The 18,241-nt window shown below is 39.8% G+C and overlaps 1 protein-coding gene across 2 annotated transcripts in view; it reads left to right on the top strand.

Moving 5' to 3' along the window:
- Positions 1 to 18,241, top strand: part of HECW2 (HECT, C2 and WW domain containing E3 ubiquitin protein ligase 2) — a 248,764-nt gene that overhangs the window by 96,846 nt on the left and 133,677 nt on the right. For both annotated transcript variants that reach the window (XM_027767973.1, XM_027767974.1), the window contains exons 2-4: positions 3,206 to 3,313; positions 11,839 to 11,933; positions 17,122 to 17,197. In XM_027767973.1, coding sequence (XP_027623774.1) covers positions 3,206 to 3,313; positions 11,839 to 11,933; positions 17,122 to 17,197 — 279 coding nt within the window. The remainder of the gene's footprint in view (positions 1 to 3,205; positions 3,314 to 11,838; positions 11,934 to 17,121; positions 17,198 to 18,241) is intronic.

Genomic DNA, 18,241 nt, shown 5'->3' with positions numbered 1-18,241 from the left:
TGCTGGTCCCATGATTGCTTCTATTAATAACTTCTTGCTTGGGAACCAGCAGTTGGCATAATGGCTATGTCGCTGGACTCCCACGTAGTCGACCGCGGTTCGCGTCCCGGACCCGGTGGCTTAAAACTCACGCCGGGCGCGTGTGCGTGCGTGCCCAAGATCCTGAGAGGAGAATGGAGGAGAAGGGATTGCGGCGTGACTATCCCCCCCGGGGGCGATTTCTCGCTTTCTGTCTCTCTGTCTCTCTCTGTCTGGCGAGCGCACACGCCCTATAGCGAAAACCTCTCAAAAATAAATAAATAAATAAATAACTTCTTGCTGTGCTGCCCTTAGCATGCAGCTCTCATCCCAGAAGAGGAGAGGAGGTTCCGAATCTGTCTTTTTCATTCTAGTTAGGAAAATGATAGTTTGCCAAGGCCCTACCCAGCAGACTTCCACTTACATCTCACTAGCTAGAACTAAGCCACATGGTCTTTTAGCTGCAAGGGGTCTTGGGAAGGCAAGTATTTTTAACTGGGTACGTGGTTGCCTTGAACAAATGGGGGTTTGCTGGGCAAGGTAAAAGTTTGGTGGTTAGACGGTGAGCAAGGTCTGCCCTGAGGTGCTCCATGGCATTTTTCATAGCTAGTTTTAAGTAATTATCTGAATAGTGCCTTCTAAATATCTGTACCTTGGTTGTATTTCTGTAGTGGAATGGAGTCATTTATTTGTTGATGTTGTTTTTCTAAAAGAAGAGGTGACGATGTGAGTGGGTTATGCCTTTCTCTTCTTATAAAGAACAGCAGCTGCTTCTTGGCCTTTTGTAAGTAAAGGTCCTTTGGGTTATAATGTGCTAAATGCCCATGGCATCAGAGAACCACCCTTCCAAAAGTTCTTTGGCTTTTCAATACGAGGAAACCAATGGGACTCCTGATAATCCCAGGCAGAAATCTCTCTGACTCTTTGCTTTGGTCCACTTTCTGTTTCTTTCATGCTCAACAGAAGAGAGATTTTTCTTCTCAGCACTATTTAAACTCGGGACCCTTTCTCCATCTTTCCTTTTTTTTAGTAGAGTTCTTATTTTATCCTGTCAGCTTTATTCCAGCTCTCAGTTAAAGTATATCTCTAGCCTTTTCTCCTAGGAAAGGGACTTAGGGAAACAAATGAAGTACATCCAACTTTAAGAGCCAGTGTCAAGGGGTCAGCAGGTGGCATGGTTAAGGCACTGGTCCCACATGGCTGACTGCTGTTTGAGTTCTGGGCCAGTGGCTTGAGAATCACTTCAGGTGTGAGTGCATGAGAGCCCAAAGTCCTGAGAGGAGGCGGAGGAAAAGGAATTGTGGGCAGCATAGCCATCTCCCCTGGAGAAAGGGGTAGTGACTTCTCACTTTCCCTCTGTGTCTCCCTCTCTCTCTGGTGAGCGCAGATGACCTATGACAAAAATCTAAAGAAGAGCCAGTGTCGATATAGACTTCTAAATGTACCTATAAAACTCCGAATTCCCTCCTTTTCCATGTGTTCTAGTTTCATTTTCTATTCTAGCCCCTAAAACCAAGCTTCAAATTAGTGTGGTATGCAAGTTATAGCCAATTAGAAGATGCGAGTCCCTTTTTCCTTCAAGGTGCCAGGGCAGGACCTGTGGCAGCCAGCATCCGCCTGTCAGCTTTAGCCGTGGGAATTCACTAGTGTGCAGTAAAAATAGGACTTTTTTCCCCACGAAGTCTAGAAAGCTTGGAAAATACTGCTTTCAGGCCTCTTCTTTTGGTCACTGTCTTGTTCACCCCGTTCATCTTTCTTCTTCTACACAAAAGCCTAAACCTTCTCTCTTTCCACTTCGTACCTTGGTTCAAGGTCTATTGTCCCCTTCTCTCTTTCCATTTCAAGGAGAGAGAGACTCAAGGGCTACTGTCTTTGGCCTCCGAGTCTTCCGGCTGATGTGCTGACTTAGCTGGCATCTCCTGAACACCGCTCCTGGCAAATCTGTACTGTATCCTCATCAGTTTCATAGCTTAGTGTCCCTTTGTTCAAATCAACTTGAGTTCTGTTATACTCTCCCAGTTTTGTGTATCTTTGCTTTGTTAGAAAGAATTTTATAGAGGGGAGCTCACCCTAGCCACTTTTGTATGAATCAGCTCATTGCTGAAGCTGTAACAGTTGTATACTTTCTTTGTTACACTTTTGTCTTTTGGCAACAGTGATCACCCTGGCCAGCCTGAAGACATTATTTTCTTTCCACCCCCAGCCCCTTCTCCCTATACACACAAGAGTAGAAGTTCAGGATAAAATGGGCAGCACTGTGGTACAGTGGTTAAGGGGGCTAGATCTCATGTGGCTGGTTGCAGTTGGAATCCTGGCCCAGGTGGCTTGAAAAACACGCTAGATGTGTGTGTGCATACCCAAAACCTTGACAGGAAGGAGGAATCGAAGAAAAGGGATTGTGGTGTGACACACTTCACTGGGAGGTGCCTTCTCCCTCTCTCTCTCTGCCCCACCTCCTCGCAAGTGCATGCACCTTCTGGAAATATAAAGAATTTCAGGATAGGGATCAGTGGTTAGCATAATGGCTATGTCGCTGAACTCCCACGTAGCTGACTGCGGTTTGAGTCCTGGACCCGATGGCTTAAACTCATGCCAGGCGTGTGTGTGCGTGCCCAAGATCCCAAGAGGAGAATGGAGGAGAAATTTTATGGCGTGGCCACTCCCCTTGGGGGGTGATTTCTCGCTTTCTGTCTCTCTGTCTCTCTCTGTCTTTCTGGTGAGCGCACATGCCCTATAGCAAAAACCTTGCCAAAAAAAAAGAAAGAAATTCAGGATATAACCTGCTGGGAGGTAGTCACTAAAGACTATTGTTCATTGGGTCAGTGCTATAGTCTAGTGGTTAAAGGAACTGGGTCCAACATAGGAGACTGTAGTTTGAATGCCGGTCCCAGCATACTGAAAAGCATGCGGGGCACCTGTGTGCCTACCCAAAGTCTCAACAGGAGACGGGATTGCAGCAAGACCATGCAGTCACTGGGGCATGCTTTCTTCCCTCTGTGTCTTTCTGACTCTCTGGTGAGCACACATGCCCCCTGGCAATTAAAAACAAAAAAGAATGGTGCTCATTAATTATTTTCTCCTTTATCTTTTCCCCATTTATTTTAGAAGCTATATATTAATCTTTGAGCTAAGAAAGGCGGTTATAATGAACCTGAACAGTGTTTCTTTTTTTTTTTTTTTTTTCCAGATGAGAATTCTCCAGCCAACTTCTGGGATTCTAAAAACAGGGGTGTGACTGGAACACAGAAAGGGCAAATTGTTTGGAGAATTGAGCCCGGGCCCTATTTCATGGAACGTAAGTAACTGAGTGTGAAATATAACTTAGTATTGAACCTTGCATAAGTAGACAGAAGTGCATGGAATCCTTCTGAATGTTATTTTTAACGTTTTTGATTCTGATTTACATATTTATACCATTTAGCCCCACACTCGAAGATATGTTGTTTTAGAAAATACTCGTTAGAGAATGTTTACACATTTTGAAAAAAAGTGTGTTTGGGTAAATCTATCTGCACGTGTACACATAAATGAATATGTATCTATACATATATCTTATGTATGTATGTATGTCTTATGAATGTATGGTATATAAATTATATATTATTATTTTAATATCTTACATAACATTTTATTTACATTTGTAATTAATAATTTAATTATACTAATTTCAAGAAGCAGAAAGGATTAATTTAAGCTTTAAACTAATTTAAGAATTTTATTTGCCTTTGGGATGTGTTGTTATTTTTGCCAGCAGCAGAATAACTTTGCATTTTGAGGAAATCAATACATAAACTTAAATAAAAGAGGACAGTCTAGCTGAGAAATATTGCCAAGTGAACTTCCAGAGAAAAAGTTCTTTCCAGTTCATTCCAAAATGCTGAAGGTTGCTTGTAACACTTACTGGTGAAGTGTGCAGATTTGTAAGGGGCTCCTGTGAGCACCTGGGGAAAATCTGTATTGATCGCTGCTGTAACTTGGAGTATAATGTGAGAAAAATATCCATTTGAAGAGTATCCCATTTCTGTGATTGGTTTTGTTTCTCTCCCCAGAAGTGTTAGAGATTCATAATGTCTCAACTGATCAGCCTGTAGTAAATGTATCTGTTTTGACAAATGTTTTCTCTAGTATTTAATACGCATGGGTTTGACATTGAAGCTAAGGATTAGGAATAAAGAAAAGAATGTTTTTTTTTTCTTTTTCTTTTCTCCTCTGATTTATCATCTCTTCCTTAATTCTTTTTTTCCCCAAGAAGTTCTTTTTTTAATTTATTTTTATTTATTATCATCATAATCTTGTTTACATTACATTGAATTGCATATAACTTTACAGTGTATTACATTGCTTTTTCAAAAGGGAATGCCATGCATGTCAGTCCATACAGAGACATTAATCTCCCCATTTCATCATCCAATATCTTTTCATTGTTTTTTCTGCCCATTATTATTATTATTCCAATTATTTTTTAAAGCAGTCTATCACTATTTCTCATTTTGCTTGTAAAAAGACTTTACCCATCATGAAATATTTCTCAGACCAATCCAGTTCAGAATACTATACACGTCATCATCCACAGGTAATAAGCCATATCTGTGTCCCACTAATGTCATGCCCCTCTATTTGTTCTCTTGCTATCCTTCTCTATCCTCTTCTCTTCACACATTAAGTTGAGATTACTGTGTAGCACAATTATAAAAGTGGCAATATTCAGCTATGTGTTTTTTAAGGACTGAGGAAAGTATTCTAAGTTGAAGTCCAGGATAGTTAACCAGTATTTCAGAAACAGTATTTTTTCGAATAAACCTGTCTTTATTAATCAGAAGAAGACCTCTCCAACACACACTCTTATCTTTGTAACATTAAAAAAAAAAAAAGTGTGGAGATCAGCAGATGGCATAATGGTTATGTCGCTCACAGCACTGGACTCGCACAGGGCCAACCACATTTTTTGAGTCCTGGACCCAACAACTTGAAAATCAGGCTGGGCACTCTTGTGTGCCTTCCAAAATCCCAGGAGGAGAATGGAGGAGAAGGGATTATGGTGTGGCCATTCCCCTTAGGAGGTGATTCCTCACTTTCCCTCTCACTGTATCTCTCTGGTGAATGCATGCATCCTATAGAAAAAGCCTTAAAAAAAATAGACTTCAAAAGTTATCTTGGCATGCTAAGATTTCTATTTTATTTTATGTGGTTGGTCATATATTGTCATAGTTCATTCATTAAAATATACTTACCTGCTTTTTGTCCTCCCTTCATTCATTCTATCCATCTAACACCTTGTTCTCATTTGTTGTATTGCTAATAACAGAAATACCTGGGTGTGGATCATTTATAAAGATTAGAGGGTTTTAGTTTATGGTTTTGGAAGTCCATGGTCAAGGGGCCACATCTGGTGAGGGTCTTCTTGTTAACGGTGTTAGAGATGCAAGTGGCATGAGTGTTTAGTCTCTGAGTGGGTCTTACACTGGCTCCTTGCCAAAACAGATGTGTTAAGTCTGACTTTTTATTGTGAGGGGTGAATGCCCCTAGCCTATTATTTTTACTATCAGGGCCTCTATTCTAAACTCTGCCAATTCTAAGCAACTCCCCAATAATATTACGAAGGTCATTTCATCCAGTAAACAAAGGAGATTTTGTGCTTTTCGTCCTTCATCTTCACACTTTGCAGTTTGAGTTCAGTTGTTTCTCTCATCTGATTAGGTTTTTGTCACATCTACACTGATAATTGTCTATCTTTTATTCATGATTGTTTTTCTGAGCTTCAGCAGAGGAAGACCTGGCCATCTCAGACACCACTGACCTTTATTAAAGAGAAGACAAAGTTGCAGTAACATATGAATGACAGGGACAAGCAGGTGGTGTAGTGGTTATGTCGCTGAACTCCCACATTGTTGACTGAGGTTCAAGTCCCAAACCCAGTGGCTTGAAAATCAAGCCAGGTGCATATGTGTGCATGCCTAAGATCCCAGAAGAAGGATGGAGGAGAAGGGATTACAGTGTGGCCATCCTTCCTTGGGGGTGGTTTCTTACTTTCCCTCTCACTGTCTCTATCTCTTTTTCTCCAGCAAGCGCACATACCCTATGGCAAAAACCATACACACACACACAAACACACAACACACACACACACATATATACATATATATAGGTGTATATATATATATATATACATACATATATATATTTTTTTATATATATATACATACATATATATATATATGAGACAAATAAGCTCATCATTTGAAATGTGGGCAAATTTACTCAAAAGAGCAGAATTAAGACATGTTTACGCTTTCTGAATTTGTGACTTCTGCATCAAAGAGCTATGAATAGAAACCATGATATAAAGCATTTAATAGAGAGCATGGAGGGCAATGGTTAAAATCATGTTTTAGAATAAATTACCATTAGCTTGATTTAAAAAATTATTCTATTTTAGTAAAATAGCAATGATGAAAGGAAGAAGGGCATTTACATTTCATCCATTTTTATGGTTCAGAATATTCAGCTTCTAGAAACTTGGGTAAAATCTGGACTTTCTAAATTGGACCAAGCTGTCAGCTACCACCTAAGTGGATCTTGTAGCTAATTCAGGTAATGGAGGAGATCCCAGTCTTTGAGGCAAAACCATTTCTTGCAAGGAGGGGGCCTTTAGAGCCATTTTTAAGAGAGAGCTTAAAATGTAATCTTATATAAATGCCTAGGGTTAATGAATTTAGATTGCTTTTTAAAAGTAATTTTGTATAGATAATATATAAAAGGATTAAAGTGTTTTTTTAAAAAGATACAAAAAGTAAAAGCAGACATCCCTCCAAGGCCATGCCCCAGTTACCACTTGCAAAAGCCAGAAGGCAACCACTGTTATCAGTGTTTATCTGGAAATATTTATTTACAGACAAACCCAGAAATACACTTTTCTTTTCTTTTTTTTTAAAAAAAAAAGTTTATTTATTTATTTACGTATACAAAAGTGAGCGAGAAAGAGAGGTTAAGAGGGAGAAAGAACCCTCTCCAGGGTCTTGACGCCACATGTCACCAACAGTCCCAGTCAGCCCTGGATCATGGGCCCAGTGTACTCAGGAAGTCCCTGGACATGAACCAGAACCTTCCCATATGGAACAGCCTCACGGAGCGTCATACTTTACCACCGCAGCACTCTCCTACCACATATTCCTCTTTTAAAGAATGATTGCTCAGGGCACCAGCAGTTAGCATAATGGCTATGTTGCTGGACTCCCACATAGTCGACTGCGGTTCGGACCTGGTGGCTTAAAACTCATGCTGGGCGCATGTGCGTGTGTGCCCAAGATCCCGAGAGGAGAATGGAGGAGAAGGGATTGCGGCGTGGCCATCCCCCCTTGGGAGTGATTTCTCGCTTTCTGTCTCTCTGTCTCTCTCTCTCTGTCTGGCAAGCGCATACGTCCTATAGCAAAAACTTCTCAAAAAGAAAAGAATGATTGCTCTAAAATACTGTACAGCTCCAGAAACCCTTTTACTTAAGAAATCCCTTTACTTAAGCCCCTAACAACTATTGAAAAAGTATTCAAAATGTGTGTGCCTCTGCTGTATAATCCTGGAGTGACATCTCAGGACGGGTCACCCTCTCATCCTAGGGAAGGAGGGTGGAGTTGGCAGGCTGTTGCCCTGGGATACAGCTTCATTTGTTCTCATAAAAGTTATAAAGTTAAAAGTTTGAAAATAAAGGGGCTCACTATCTTGCCAGCATTTAAATAGAGGGTGCCAAATCTTTATTATAGTAACTCTGTGAGTGAAAGTATCCTAAAGATTATTGGAAGGGGCCAAGATAGATTTCCATATTCACGCCTGGCTGCAGCTGTTCAAGAGAGCAGCAAGATGCCTTTGGGCATGCTCTTCCTCCCAAGGCTACAGCTGGTCCAGCCAAGGGGGACAGGAGGTGCTTATGGGTTAATACAGGAAGCCCCACTCTAATGCTTGTTGTCACTGCGGAGGCAACATGCTTTTTGTAAGTGGATTCTTTGGAGAAAATCTTCTTGTTTTTTATAGCCCCAAGAAGTGGAGTAGATAAAGCTATATAGACATAGATATATATAGAGAGAGGGAGGGAGAGGGTTTTTTCCCCCATAATTTGAGTCTGTACAGATGTTGCCTGCCTCTTCAGGCTGTGGGAAACCACTCAGGGTGGATGGGTTCATGCTCCTCAGTCCACACTCTCCATCTGCCCTGCTTGTGGAAGAGTCTGGCCCCGAGAACACTGGGCTCCTCCCTCACTGAACACCTGTGTTTGTTTCCACCTACCTGCTGTCCATTTCTCAGAAGTATCTTTTTTTTCTCCCTGCTTGCTGCTAGAGGTTGAGGGTAGTTGGAGGCCATATTCGAACAGAAGCCTGGGCACCTAGAAACCAACTTCTTTTTTCCACCTATGTGGGTATTCTTCCCAAGCACCTCTTTCCATAGCCAAGATGTTGAAGTACATTAATCAAAAATGCTCCTCACCGGGACCAGCAGTTAGCGTAATGGCTATGTTGCTGGACTCCCATGTAGTCAACCGCGGTTTGAGTCTCAGACCGGTGGCTTGAACTCACGCCGAGCGCGTGTGCGTACGTGCCCAAGATCCCGAAAGGAGAATGGAGGAGAAGGGATTGTGGCATGGCCATCCTCCCCTGGGGGGTGATTTTTCGCTTTCTGTCTCTGTCTCTCTCTGTCTTTCTGGCGAGTGCACATGCCCTATAGCTAAAAACTCGCAAAAAAAAAAAAAATGCTCCTCACCCGTTTAGTCAGAGGGCATGTTGTTTACTTATTCCATTAAAATAAAAAGTTGAGTGATTTTCTGAAGCACTAAATAATATTGAAGATGGAAATTCCCACTCAGAATGGAGCATTCCTGTATTTTAAGGGGTGGGAATCTTGGCTAGTGTCCTGATGAAGGAACCTATATTTTCCATACAGCTGCAAACAATTCCTAGTTTTGTCAAGGGCTATTTTTCTCTCTGGTGACCAGCTAGATAATGTGGGTGTGGCTTTGTAATGGGGGAATCTCTGTAAATCCATTTGGCATTGCATTTCTATAACACAGCTCTGCAGTATATTTGGTTGTCATGCCCACAAAATCTACTATTGTGCAATTCTGGATACATTTATCTTATAGGCCCAAGGATCTTCATTTACCATCTGGGTTGAAGATTTTTGTTATAGCAAGCATGAAATAATACCCAAAATGGGTTGACTAGCAAAGTTGGTCTCATTTTCAACATCCTCCAAATAAAAATAAGCAGTTGCACTTTTTGGGGTCTCATAGTCCGTTTCCTAGCTGGCTATTAAAACCTTAGGAAAGAGCAGATGGTATCCTAACTTGAGAGGAAATGAGGGGAAGATGTCTTATAAAAGCATTTCTCTTTATTGAAAAATGTCCTGCTCATGCATTAACCATTGATTTGATTTGTGAGGTGCTGCTGCAGGCAGATTCATAGACTGCTGGTTTCCCAGCATTTAGAGACTGATACTAAGGCGCTCACACCCACAGAATTCAGTCCTCATGCAAGGCATTGAGCCTAGTTCTGCTTTGACAGCCCTTGTGCATGTTACCTAGATTTGTTTTTGCAGAATATTGTGCTGTTGGTCTTGGAAGAAAGGAAGTGGGAGATTAAGATTTGCTCAGATCTATCTTGCTATTACTATTTCAGTAGTATCCAAAAAGCCTGCATAGGGTTCAGGAGAGTTGTTTGCAGAAGTGTTCTCAGGGAGGCACTGTAATAATAAAGCTAGAATTTCTGGGTAAGTCAAACTCAGCATACTCACTTCTGCTTGCATGCTTCTCCCACTCCTTACTTCCAATACTCTCTAACCCATTATTGTCATCCCTAAGACCTGTTTGTTCCATGATGCTCTTCTGACTCTGCCATGTCCTCACCACTCTTCTCCACGGTGCTCCTCAAGTTCAGGCTTTGTCTTCTCTATTTTGTCATGTCTGTGATCATTTTCTGAGCAGCTTTGCTATAAAACACCTGCTAGACCACAAACCTTTCCTGGACTCTCTTGCACTACCTGGCACAAGGCTGAACATGTATTTTGGCAGGTACCTAGTTAAAACCCTCTGGTTGATGTTGCCAGCTCACTCATGAATTACTAGATAGTGAGTAGTGTATGTGATACGACTCAATATTCTACCCTATGATGGAACTTTTTTCAAGATTTAGTATTTGGTTATTGATAGAACAGGTATGATTATCATTAAAAAATTCCTAGGGCCAACAGGTAGCATAGTGGTTAAAGCACTGGACTCCCACATGACTGACTGCTGTTTGAGTCCCAGACCCAGTGACTTGAAACTCATGCCATCATGTGTGCATGCATGCCCAAGATCCAGAAAGAGAATGGAGAAGAAGGGATTATGGCATGGTCATCCCACCCCTAGGGGATGATTTCTTGTTTTCTGGCTCTCTGTCTTTCTCTGTCTCTCCAGAGAGTGCATGTGCCCTATAGCAAAAATCTCTCTGGAAAGCATTTTTTTAAAATTATTACATCTTTCTCCTAAAATAAACAACCCAAATACTCTGTAGAAGACCATTTGGTGCATTTGGGAAAGTTTGTATAAGATCACCTTCCTTAGTGAAATATATTGAGCAGCCCTCCTTCAATAATCTGGGTGGCTCAGTTGAGAGAGGAGCCCCCTTCCTAGGCATCTCCTCTGGGGGCTGCCCGTCAGCATCATTGGCTATAAAGAATGACATCTTGGGGAAATGCAGGTATGTGTTAGGGGCTCAGATGCTCAGAGAAGTCCTAGTGACTATGGGTTTATCTTTTGGACACACTTCGACTTTTATGCTCTTTGAAATTGTAGTTACTGGGGCCGGCAGGTGGTGTGATGGATAAGGCTGCTGGACTCCCACATGGCCGACCACGGTTTGAATCTCGGACCTGGTGGCTTGCTTTCTCACTTTCCCTCTTTCACTCTCTCTCTGTCTTTCTGTTCAAATTAAAACAAATAAACTAATTAAATGAATGCATAAATAAAATTAAATAAATAATTCTTTAAAAAAAGAAAGAAGAAAAAGAAATTGTAGTTACTTTCCAGAAACCATAATCGGCATTTATATTGTTTTATAAATAAAGCACATATAGCTCAAATGATTGGAACAGAATTTATCAAATGTATGGATTTTTCACATGCCGTGCTCTATCCATCTATCTACCATTGGTCTGACGCCTGTCAGTGGGTTCATTTAAGACACTTTAAAATGAAAATAATAACAGATTTCCAGATCGTATCACTGGAAAAACTATACTTCCTCCCTTTGTTAGAGTGTCTTTTCTAAGTGTGTTTCCACAGTTAGTTGCAGTCTATCTTTATTGTAGAGGTTAGGAGTGAAGACTTCAGAATCAGACAGAGTGGTTTGAGTCTTGACTCTGTCATTTCCTGTCTGTTTGGCCTATAGCCAACCTCAACACCAGCTCTGTAACACAGGGACAGACATTTCTGCCTCCCAGGGTTGACATGAGGCTTAACTACCAATGTGAACATGAGACATCAAACCGTGTTTGCGCTTAGTGGAGCCCCTCAACAAAGCTAGCTGCTCTTGTTATTGCTACACCTTTTCTGTTTTGGCCTGTGCTGCATTGCTGCTTCATCTTTCTGGTATGTCTGAGATGTTAGAAAGTTTCAGGGAGACATACAAGATCACATAGGAAGTGGAATAATCTGTTGCCGCTGATTGGAAAAGAAGCAACGATTCAAGGAGTCAAGAGTAGGCTTGCCTGAGAGGTGGTATGCTAGATTTCGCCAGCTTATTCCTAAACGACTTGTCTCAGTGTTTAAATTATTGTTTTTCTCCAATTGCTTTGCAGCGGAGATAAAAATCTGTTTTAAATACTACCATGGCATTAGCGGAGCCCTGCGAGCCACAACCCCCTGCATCACTGTGAAGAACCCAGCTGTGATGGTGAGTGCCCTCACTGTGGTCTCCTCATGACGTCCACGCAGGGACCAGTTTCTATTTTTGTCTGTGCAGCTCTGACAATGTTATGTGGAACAATGAAAAAGGAAATGCATAGCAACACGGGTGCTGTTTTAGGAAAGGAAATACCCTACAAGACTGGCGTATCTGAATCTACAATATAATGCAGTGGAAAATATGATTTGATTTATAGCAGTTCTAGGTATAGTCGACTGTTCAGGGAATCCATTCATGAAGCAAAGTAGTGCCCCATCATGGAAGGTTTCAAACTTAGTTCAGTAGAAGGTTGGTAAGGAAACAGTGGTATAGCACCTAAGCTGAGTTTAAGTTACAAGAGTTCATTGAGTAAATGATAAACCATTTAAATAGTGGGTGAGTCTACCAACCAGTGAACTTAAGGAGCTTCTACCCCAAATAGAGTATGAGATGAGAGTCACGAATGTGCTGTTTCCTCAAGATCCTTAACAGTGAATCCTTTTCACTGCTGAGTTGGGTTCTAGTGCCTGAAGTGCCTGCCCATGCTTTTGGTAAGATATGGTCACTCAATGGAAGCCAATTTCTTCATCAGGCCCACTTAAAGAAGCAGATTTCCAACTTTCTGCTGGAGGAAACTGGTTGTATTGGACTTTGGAAAGGCAGCATGTCTATTTTCACCATTTTGCTATGGATCACTTTTTACAATTTTGTGATATTTCATTCAGTGGGTCAACTTTGAAATTTATGAGTCTCACAATATATGACTCCATTTTATATGGGTGGCTGGACTCAGATGGCTTGAGTAGATTCTTAGGGTCTAAGATAGGTAAGTCATTGCATTTTTAACTAGGCATTAATAAAAATGAGATCATGAAAATATAGAGAAAATATATTGACTCCTGTATTGTAGAATGCAACATTGTATGTGGGTATGTACATGTATGCACACTTTTATAAATCCTTGCATTTTGGGGAATTAGCAAGTGTCCAGATTGAAATTCTAGAAGTCATCTCTGAAGATAGCATTTTGATATTGTCCAAACTCTTGTGCTGTCACTGATGGTACATTTGCGCCTATGTCAAGTGGCCTTTCCCTTTCATCTAGTCATTCAAACAGATATTCATTAGATGCCTACTAAGTGCCAAGTGTTGTGCCCACCACTGGAGATAGGAATGATGAGAAAAACAGTCATTGATCTCATTGTTTCTCATTGTTCTTTTTTAAAGTTTTATTTATTATTGTCATAATCTTGTTTATATTACAGTGAATCACATATATCTTCACAGTGCATTCCATTTCTTTTCCGAGAAGGAATACCATGCATACCAGTCAAGATAAAGACATTACTATCCACTTCATCACCATCAAGTAGCTTTTTATCATTTTTTCCAGATTATTTTTATTCTCATTATTTTTTAAACATTTGATCACTTTATATCATTTTGTTTATAAAAAGAATTTACCCAACATGAAATACTTCGCAGACCACTCCAGTTGAGAATACTATACATGTTATCATCAACAGGTTGATCTCATTGTTCTTGTGGGGCAGAGACAGTAAACCAATTATATTTATTTGAGTGATAATTACACGAAGAGGAGTGTAATGGGGCTATGAGAGCATGTACTGGTAGGATTTGTCCTGATGAGGAAAGTCCTGGAAGACTTCCCTAAAGAAGACATGTCTGAGGGACAATTTGAAGGATGACTAGAAGTGACTTCAGTGAAGAGGGGAAGGAAGAGGGTTTCAGGCAGAAGGAACAATGTGAAAAATCCTTAGCACTTAAGTACTCTTGTACATTGGAATTATATTTGAACATCCATTGTAGTGAATATGGTATAGAATAAAAAAGAACAGCCCATGTTTACTGTAGAAGACTTTGCAGATCACAAAGAGAATCACGGTTATTAACTAAAGAATCTACCATGCCACACAGAAGCACTTAAATGACTTTGCTCTAATTAATATTCTAAAAAAAAATTATGAAACTAGAAGAGCAGCACTGTTTATAATTAAAACCTTTAAAAATGTACTGTGTGTGGGGCTAGCAGTTACTGTAATGGCTATGTCACTGGACTCCCATATAGTCGACCGTGTTTCGAGTCTCGGACCCGATAGCTTAAACTCACGCCGGGTACATGTGCATGTGTGCCCAAGATCTAGAGAGGAGAATGGAGGAGAAGGGATTGCAGCATGGCCATTCCCCCTGGGGAGTGGTTTCTCACTTTCTTTCTCTCTGTCTGTCTCTCTGTCTTTATGGCGAGTGCACGCCCTCTATAGCAAAAACCTCTCCAAAAAAAAAAAAAAAAGAAAAAAAAGAAAAGAAAAGAAAAGAAAAAAAGTATTGTGCATGAAATTAGACAGTTATTTCCAAACATGACTAAGCATTTTCTGGATTCAGATTATTTTTTTTAAGTCTTGAGCAATTTCAATATCCAGATATCATTGAAAGCAGCAATTGTTTACAGCCCAGTGAACATTGATTTCTTTCCATTGATTTTGCATTGAGATCACTCTGTCAAAGCCTGTGGATAGTTTGGAGATAATTAATTTGCTTCCAACAGGTTTTAGAGATCCTAAAAAGCTTCCTAGATATTGACTGACATTCAGATTAGAATATGTCAGTGAAAAGATTGACTAATGGAATTGGTGGTCAATAGATTTCTGATCAAGCTAGTAACAGTAGGGTTTGTATCCAAAGTGCTCCAGGGACACCTCGTTATGGATGTCAGCACTGTGTTTCCGTAACAGCATGATGGTCACTTAGATATATGACATGTGTTTAGTTATTTGACTGATTAACAACATCTATGATTATATCAAATAGAACTGGAAGAAATAACTGAGAAACTCCACAGGAAAGGAATCAAGCTGCCATCTTAATTGTATGGTCTGCTTTCTCACATATCCTTTTAGAATGAATCAAGAATAAAAAATGGTGTCTTCCCTGTCACATGTATTTCGACGTCATTGTCATTTATCAGAGTACATGGTGTTATGTGTCTTAGACATTTGGAACAGGAAATCCTCCAGCTTTAGGGGCGGATTGAGGCCGTCATCACTCACTACCCTGTATTGTTTCAACCTTTGGTTGACAGTGTTGCTTCTGGATTTTCCTGTAATGAATCTATGGAGTGAGTTTATTTTAAAACCTCTCTGTAAACACTGAGAGCAGATGTGTTTATTATCACTAATGTCCTTGTATCTAGTGGTAAAGTTTGGCCTTATTGTAGTGAACAATATAAGTGAATGTTTTGATTATTATTTCAGATGAGCGTTTTGCCAGAGTTGTTATGCAGGACGCTGTTTTTCTGTGAATTGTTGAGAATTATTTTAGACTACATTTTGGTGAATTACATTTTAAAAATAAGTTAGAGGGCATTTTCTCTCTTTATAAAGTAATTTCTTATAATATTTTAAATGGCTCTTAAATGAAAACAGGCTATGCATCTTTTCAGCCTCCTTGAACTCAGAATGAATGGGGAAGCTCATTTTAGTGGGCAATGTGGCTCATTTGAGTGGGTGCCATAGTTTCTCAGATGTCTGCCTATGCCCAGGGCAGGTTGCTAAGTGTGTGTCTCTGTTGTAGTCTGCACTACACCTTGATAGTCCCGGGTGTGGTATGTGGAAAGTGTGACAAGACAGTCACAGCCATAAGTATCTGGCCAGTTTACCTCTGCCTTTGCTCCAAGTAATTAATCTGGGAATGACGAGGCAGAGAAGTACGATAAAATGTGATGTATTTGTTGAGATCTAACTCTAAGTCATCAAGGAATCGGTTCTGTGAATGGAATGAAATAAAGATTCCTGAGTGGTCCTGACGTGAGATGATCAGGATGCAGTTAAGGATTACACAAAGTAAGGTACAGGACTAAGGTACAGGAATCACAGAGAAGGCGGTAAAATTTATGTTTCAAAAATTTGAATAGAAATTTTTTGGTCACATCTCAACTTTGCTTCGATAGTGGTGGTTTTTTAATCTCTTGGTGATATATTGGGTCGTTGGAAAAGTCATGACACATTTTTACCTAGAAAAAAAAGTTTCAGGAAAAAAAAAATATATCTATTCAATGACTGCAGTAGGACATGTAGCCCCAGCTAGGTGCTACTTTATAGGATGCGTAAAGTTAGACTTGTGTTCATGGAAATGTGTGTGTCACCTGTGTTTGCTATGAGGGTATTTGGATTGATTAGGGTCTTTGGTGATTCAATAAAATGTGGGGGGAAAACGGTGTAGAAAGCAAACATAGATACCAGAGACAGTGTGGGAGGAGAGTGGGAGGTGGCAGAGGGTAAGAGATAGGGAACCAAGGATGGGGAGGAAAAGCAAAACATACAGAAAACAAGAAATGGAAGATCATTTGCTGACAATAACATGTTTGTTGATGTGCTTGATTGAGACAATATACAGTGTACTCTGGATGGAAAATCTCATTTTGTATGCTGTAATGATGTACAGTGAATGAATGCAAATAAATAAATTGAGATAAAAAAATAAAATAAAATCCATACATTAAAAAAAAAAGTCATGACTTTTCCGACAACCCAATATGATTTTTATAGGAGTATGGGGAATGCAGTAAAGATGTAGATGGAGAAAGAGCCAGGGAAAACCAAAACTTAATAGTAGTTAGTTAGAACTGTAAAAGCTGATTTTAGGAACTATCGGGATAGGGAGAAAGAGAACTCAATATTGACTTCGCTCAATTCTGAACATAAGAAAGGAAAGTGGGAATTTATAGCCAAAGAGTAGAGTTAGGGGTGAGGTCAAAATCCTCTGTCCTCTAGTCTCCTCTTTGTATTTTGAGCACACATGTACACACCTGATGTGATTTTCAAGCCACCAGGTCAGGACTTAAAGATGCAGTTGGCCATGTGGCATCCAGCCACCTTAACCTCTACATCACATGCTGGTCCTCAAAGCAATTTATTATTTTGATTTAGGGTACAAATTAATTTCAAGTATGATCCTTTCTCTTGCCTCTGAGAATCTGCATGTGCATCTCTCTGTTCTAAGGTTTGGAAATAAAAGATATAAACTACAATTTATGTTAGATTATAAAACAAACAAAAAAAACCCACAAAAGACCCCCTGAACAACCACAACTTTGTATTTGCAAACACATAGTTCCCTAGGAAGATTCAGTGACATTGTGTAAGCCATTAATCTTCAGGTATGTGTTTTTTCTCTTTAGATGGGGGCAGAAGGCATGGAAGGAGGTGCATCAGGAAATCTGCATTCTCGGAAACTGGTTAGCTTTACATTGTCAGGTAAGAATGTCTTTAAACATGACACCCAGTTGCCAGGTTTTGCAAAGTCACTGGATCCGGGACTTGGACTCAGCCATGTGGGAGTCCAGTGCTGTAACCATTACACCACCTAATGGCCCCAGAAATTATTTTTTCTAGCAAGTTTCCTATAATTAAAAGACTATATAACTATGTATAGTTATTTAAAAACAACAACTACAATATAACATGTGCAAATCCTACTAGTCTTTTTTTTTTTGACTTAGAAGACTTTATGTTTTTGTTCAGTGGAAAAAAATGACAGGTTCTAAACTATGAACAGTATGAATTTACTTCTGTGTATGTTGGCACAGAACACAAAATGTTCATGTGTGTATATACACATAAACACAGAACAAAGAACACATAGATGTACAATCTCTAAAACGTTAACATGATTATCCTTGTTTATTCTGTCTTAATTCAATTTTCTTTGGTTTTAGTGAACCTCAGGTCCTACTAACATCTTTTTAATCAACATATAACAACTATAAGAGTAGCTCTGATTATTGAAAACAATTTATGTTTACCTCAGCTAGAGAAAATAAAATTTGAAGAGTAGAAGAAACAAAGCCAAAGTGTGCTTTTTTCTGTGAAGAAAAAAATAAAAATGGGAAAGTATGTAAGACAATTTTTATATCTTTGCTTTCTGGTCAGTAAAATATTCTGGTTGGCTTGTGTGTTTATCATACAGTTAAAGCACTGCTTTCATGTCATGAGCTGGGACTCATGCAGTTAGGAAGATAGCATGACAGGAACAGAGTTTACTACCAAAGGAATTTTAAAAAATATAAAACATTAATTTATACAAACTGAGTATTTTCACACAAAAAGTACCAGCCTATGTATGCATGTACTGGGCTGCAACGTAAAACATTTTATACGTAGGTCACTGTCAAAGTTAGAAAGTTACTTAATTAAACAAAGTTAATTGGCTGTCAGAAAGTCAAGAATGTTTTAAGAAAATCAGTGTTTGGGGATCAGAAGATGGCATAATGGCTATGTTGCTGGACTCCCATGTAGTCA

The sequence above is a fragment of the Tupaia chinensis genome, unplaced genomic scaffold (genome assembly GCF_000334495.1).
Source record: "Tupaia chinensis unplaced genomic scaffold, TupChi_1.0 Scaffold145082_1, whole genome shotgun sequence".
In the NCBI taxonomy this organism is placed as follows: Eukaryota; Metazoa; Chordata; class Mammalia; order Scandentia; family Tupaiidae; genus Tupaia; species Tupaia belangeri.
Note: the sequence above shows the minus strand (reverse complement) of the source record. Positions and strands in the feature narration are given on the sequence as shown.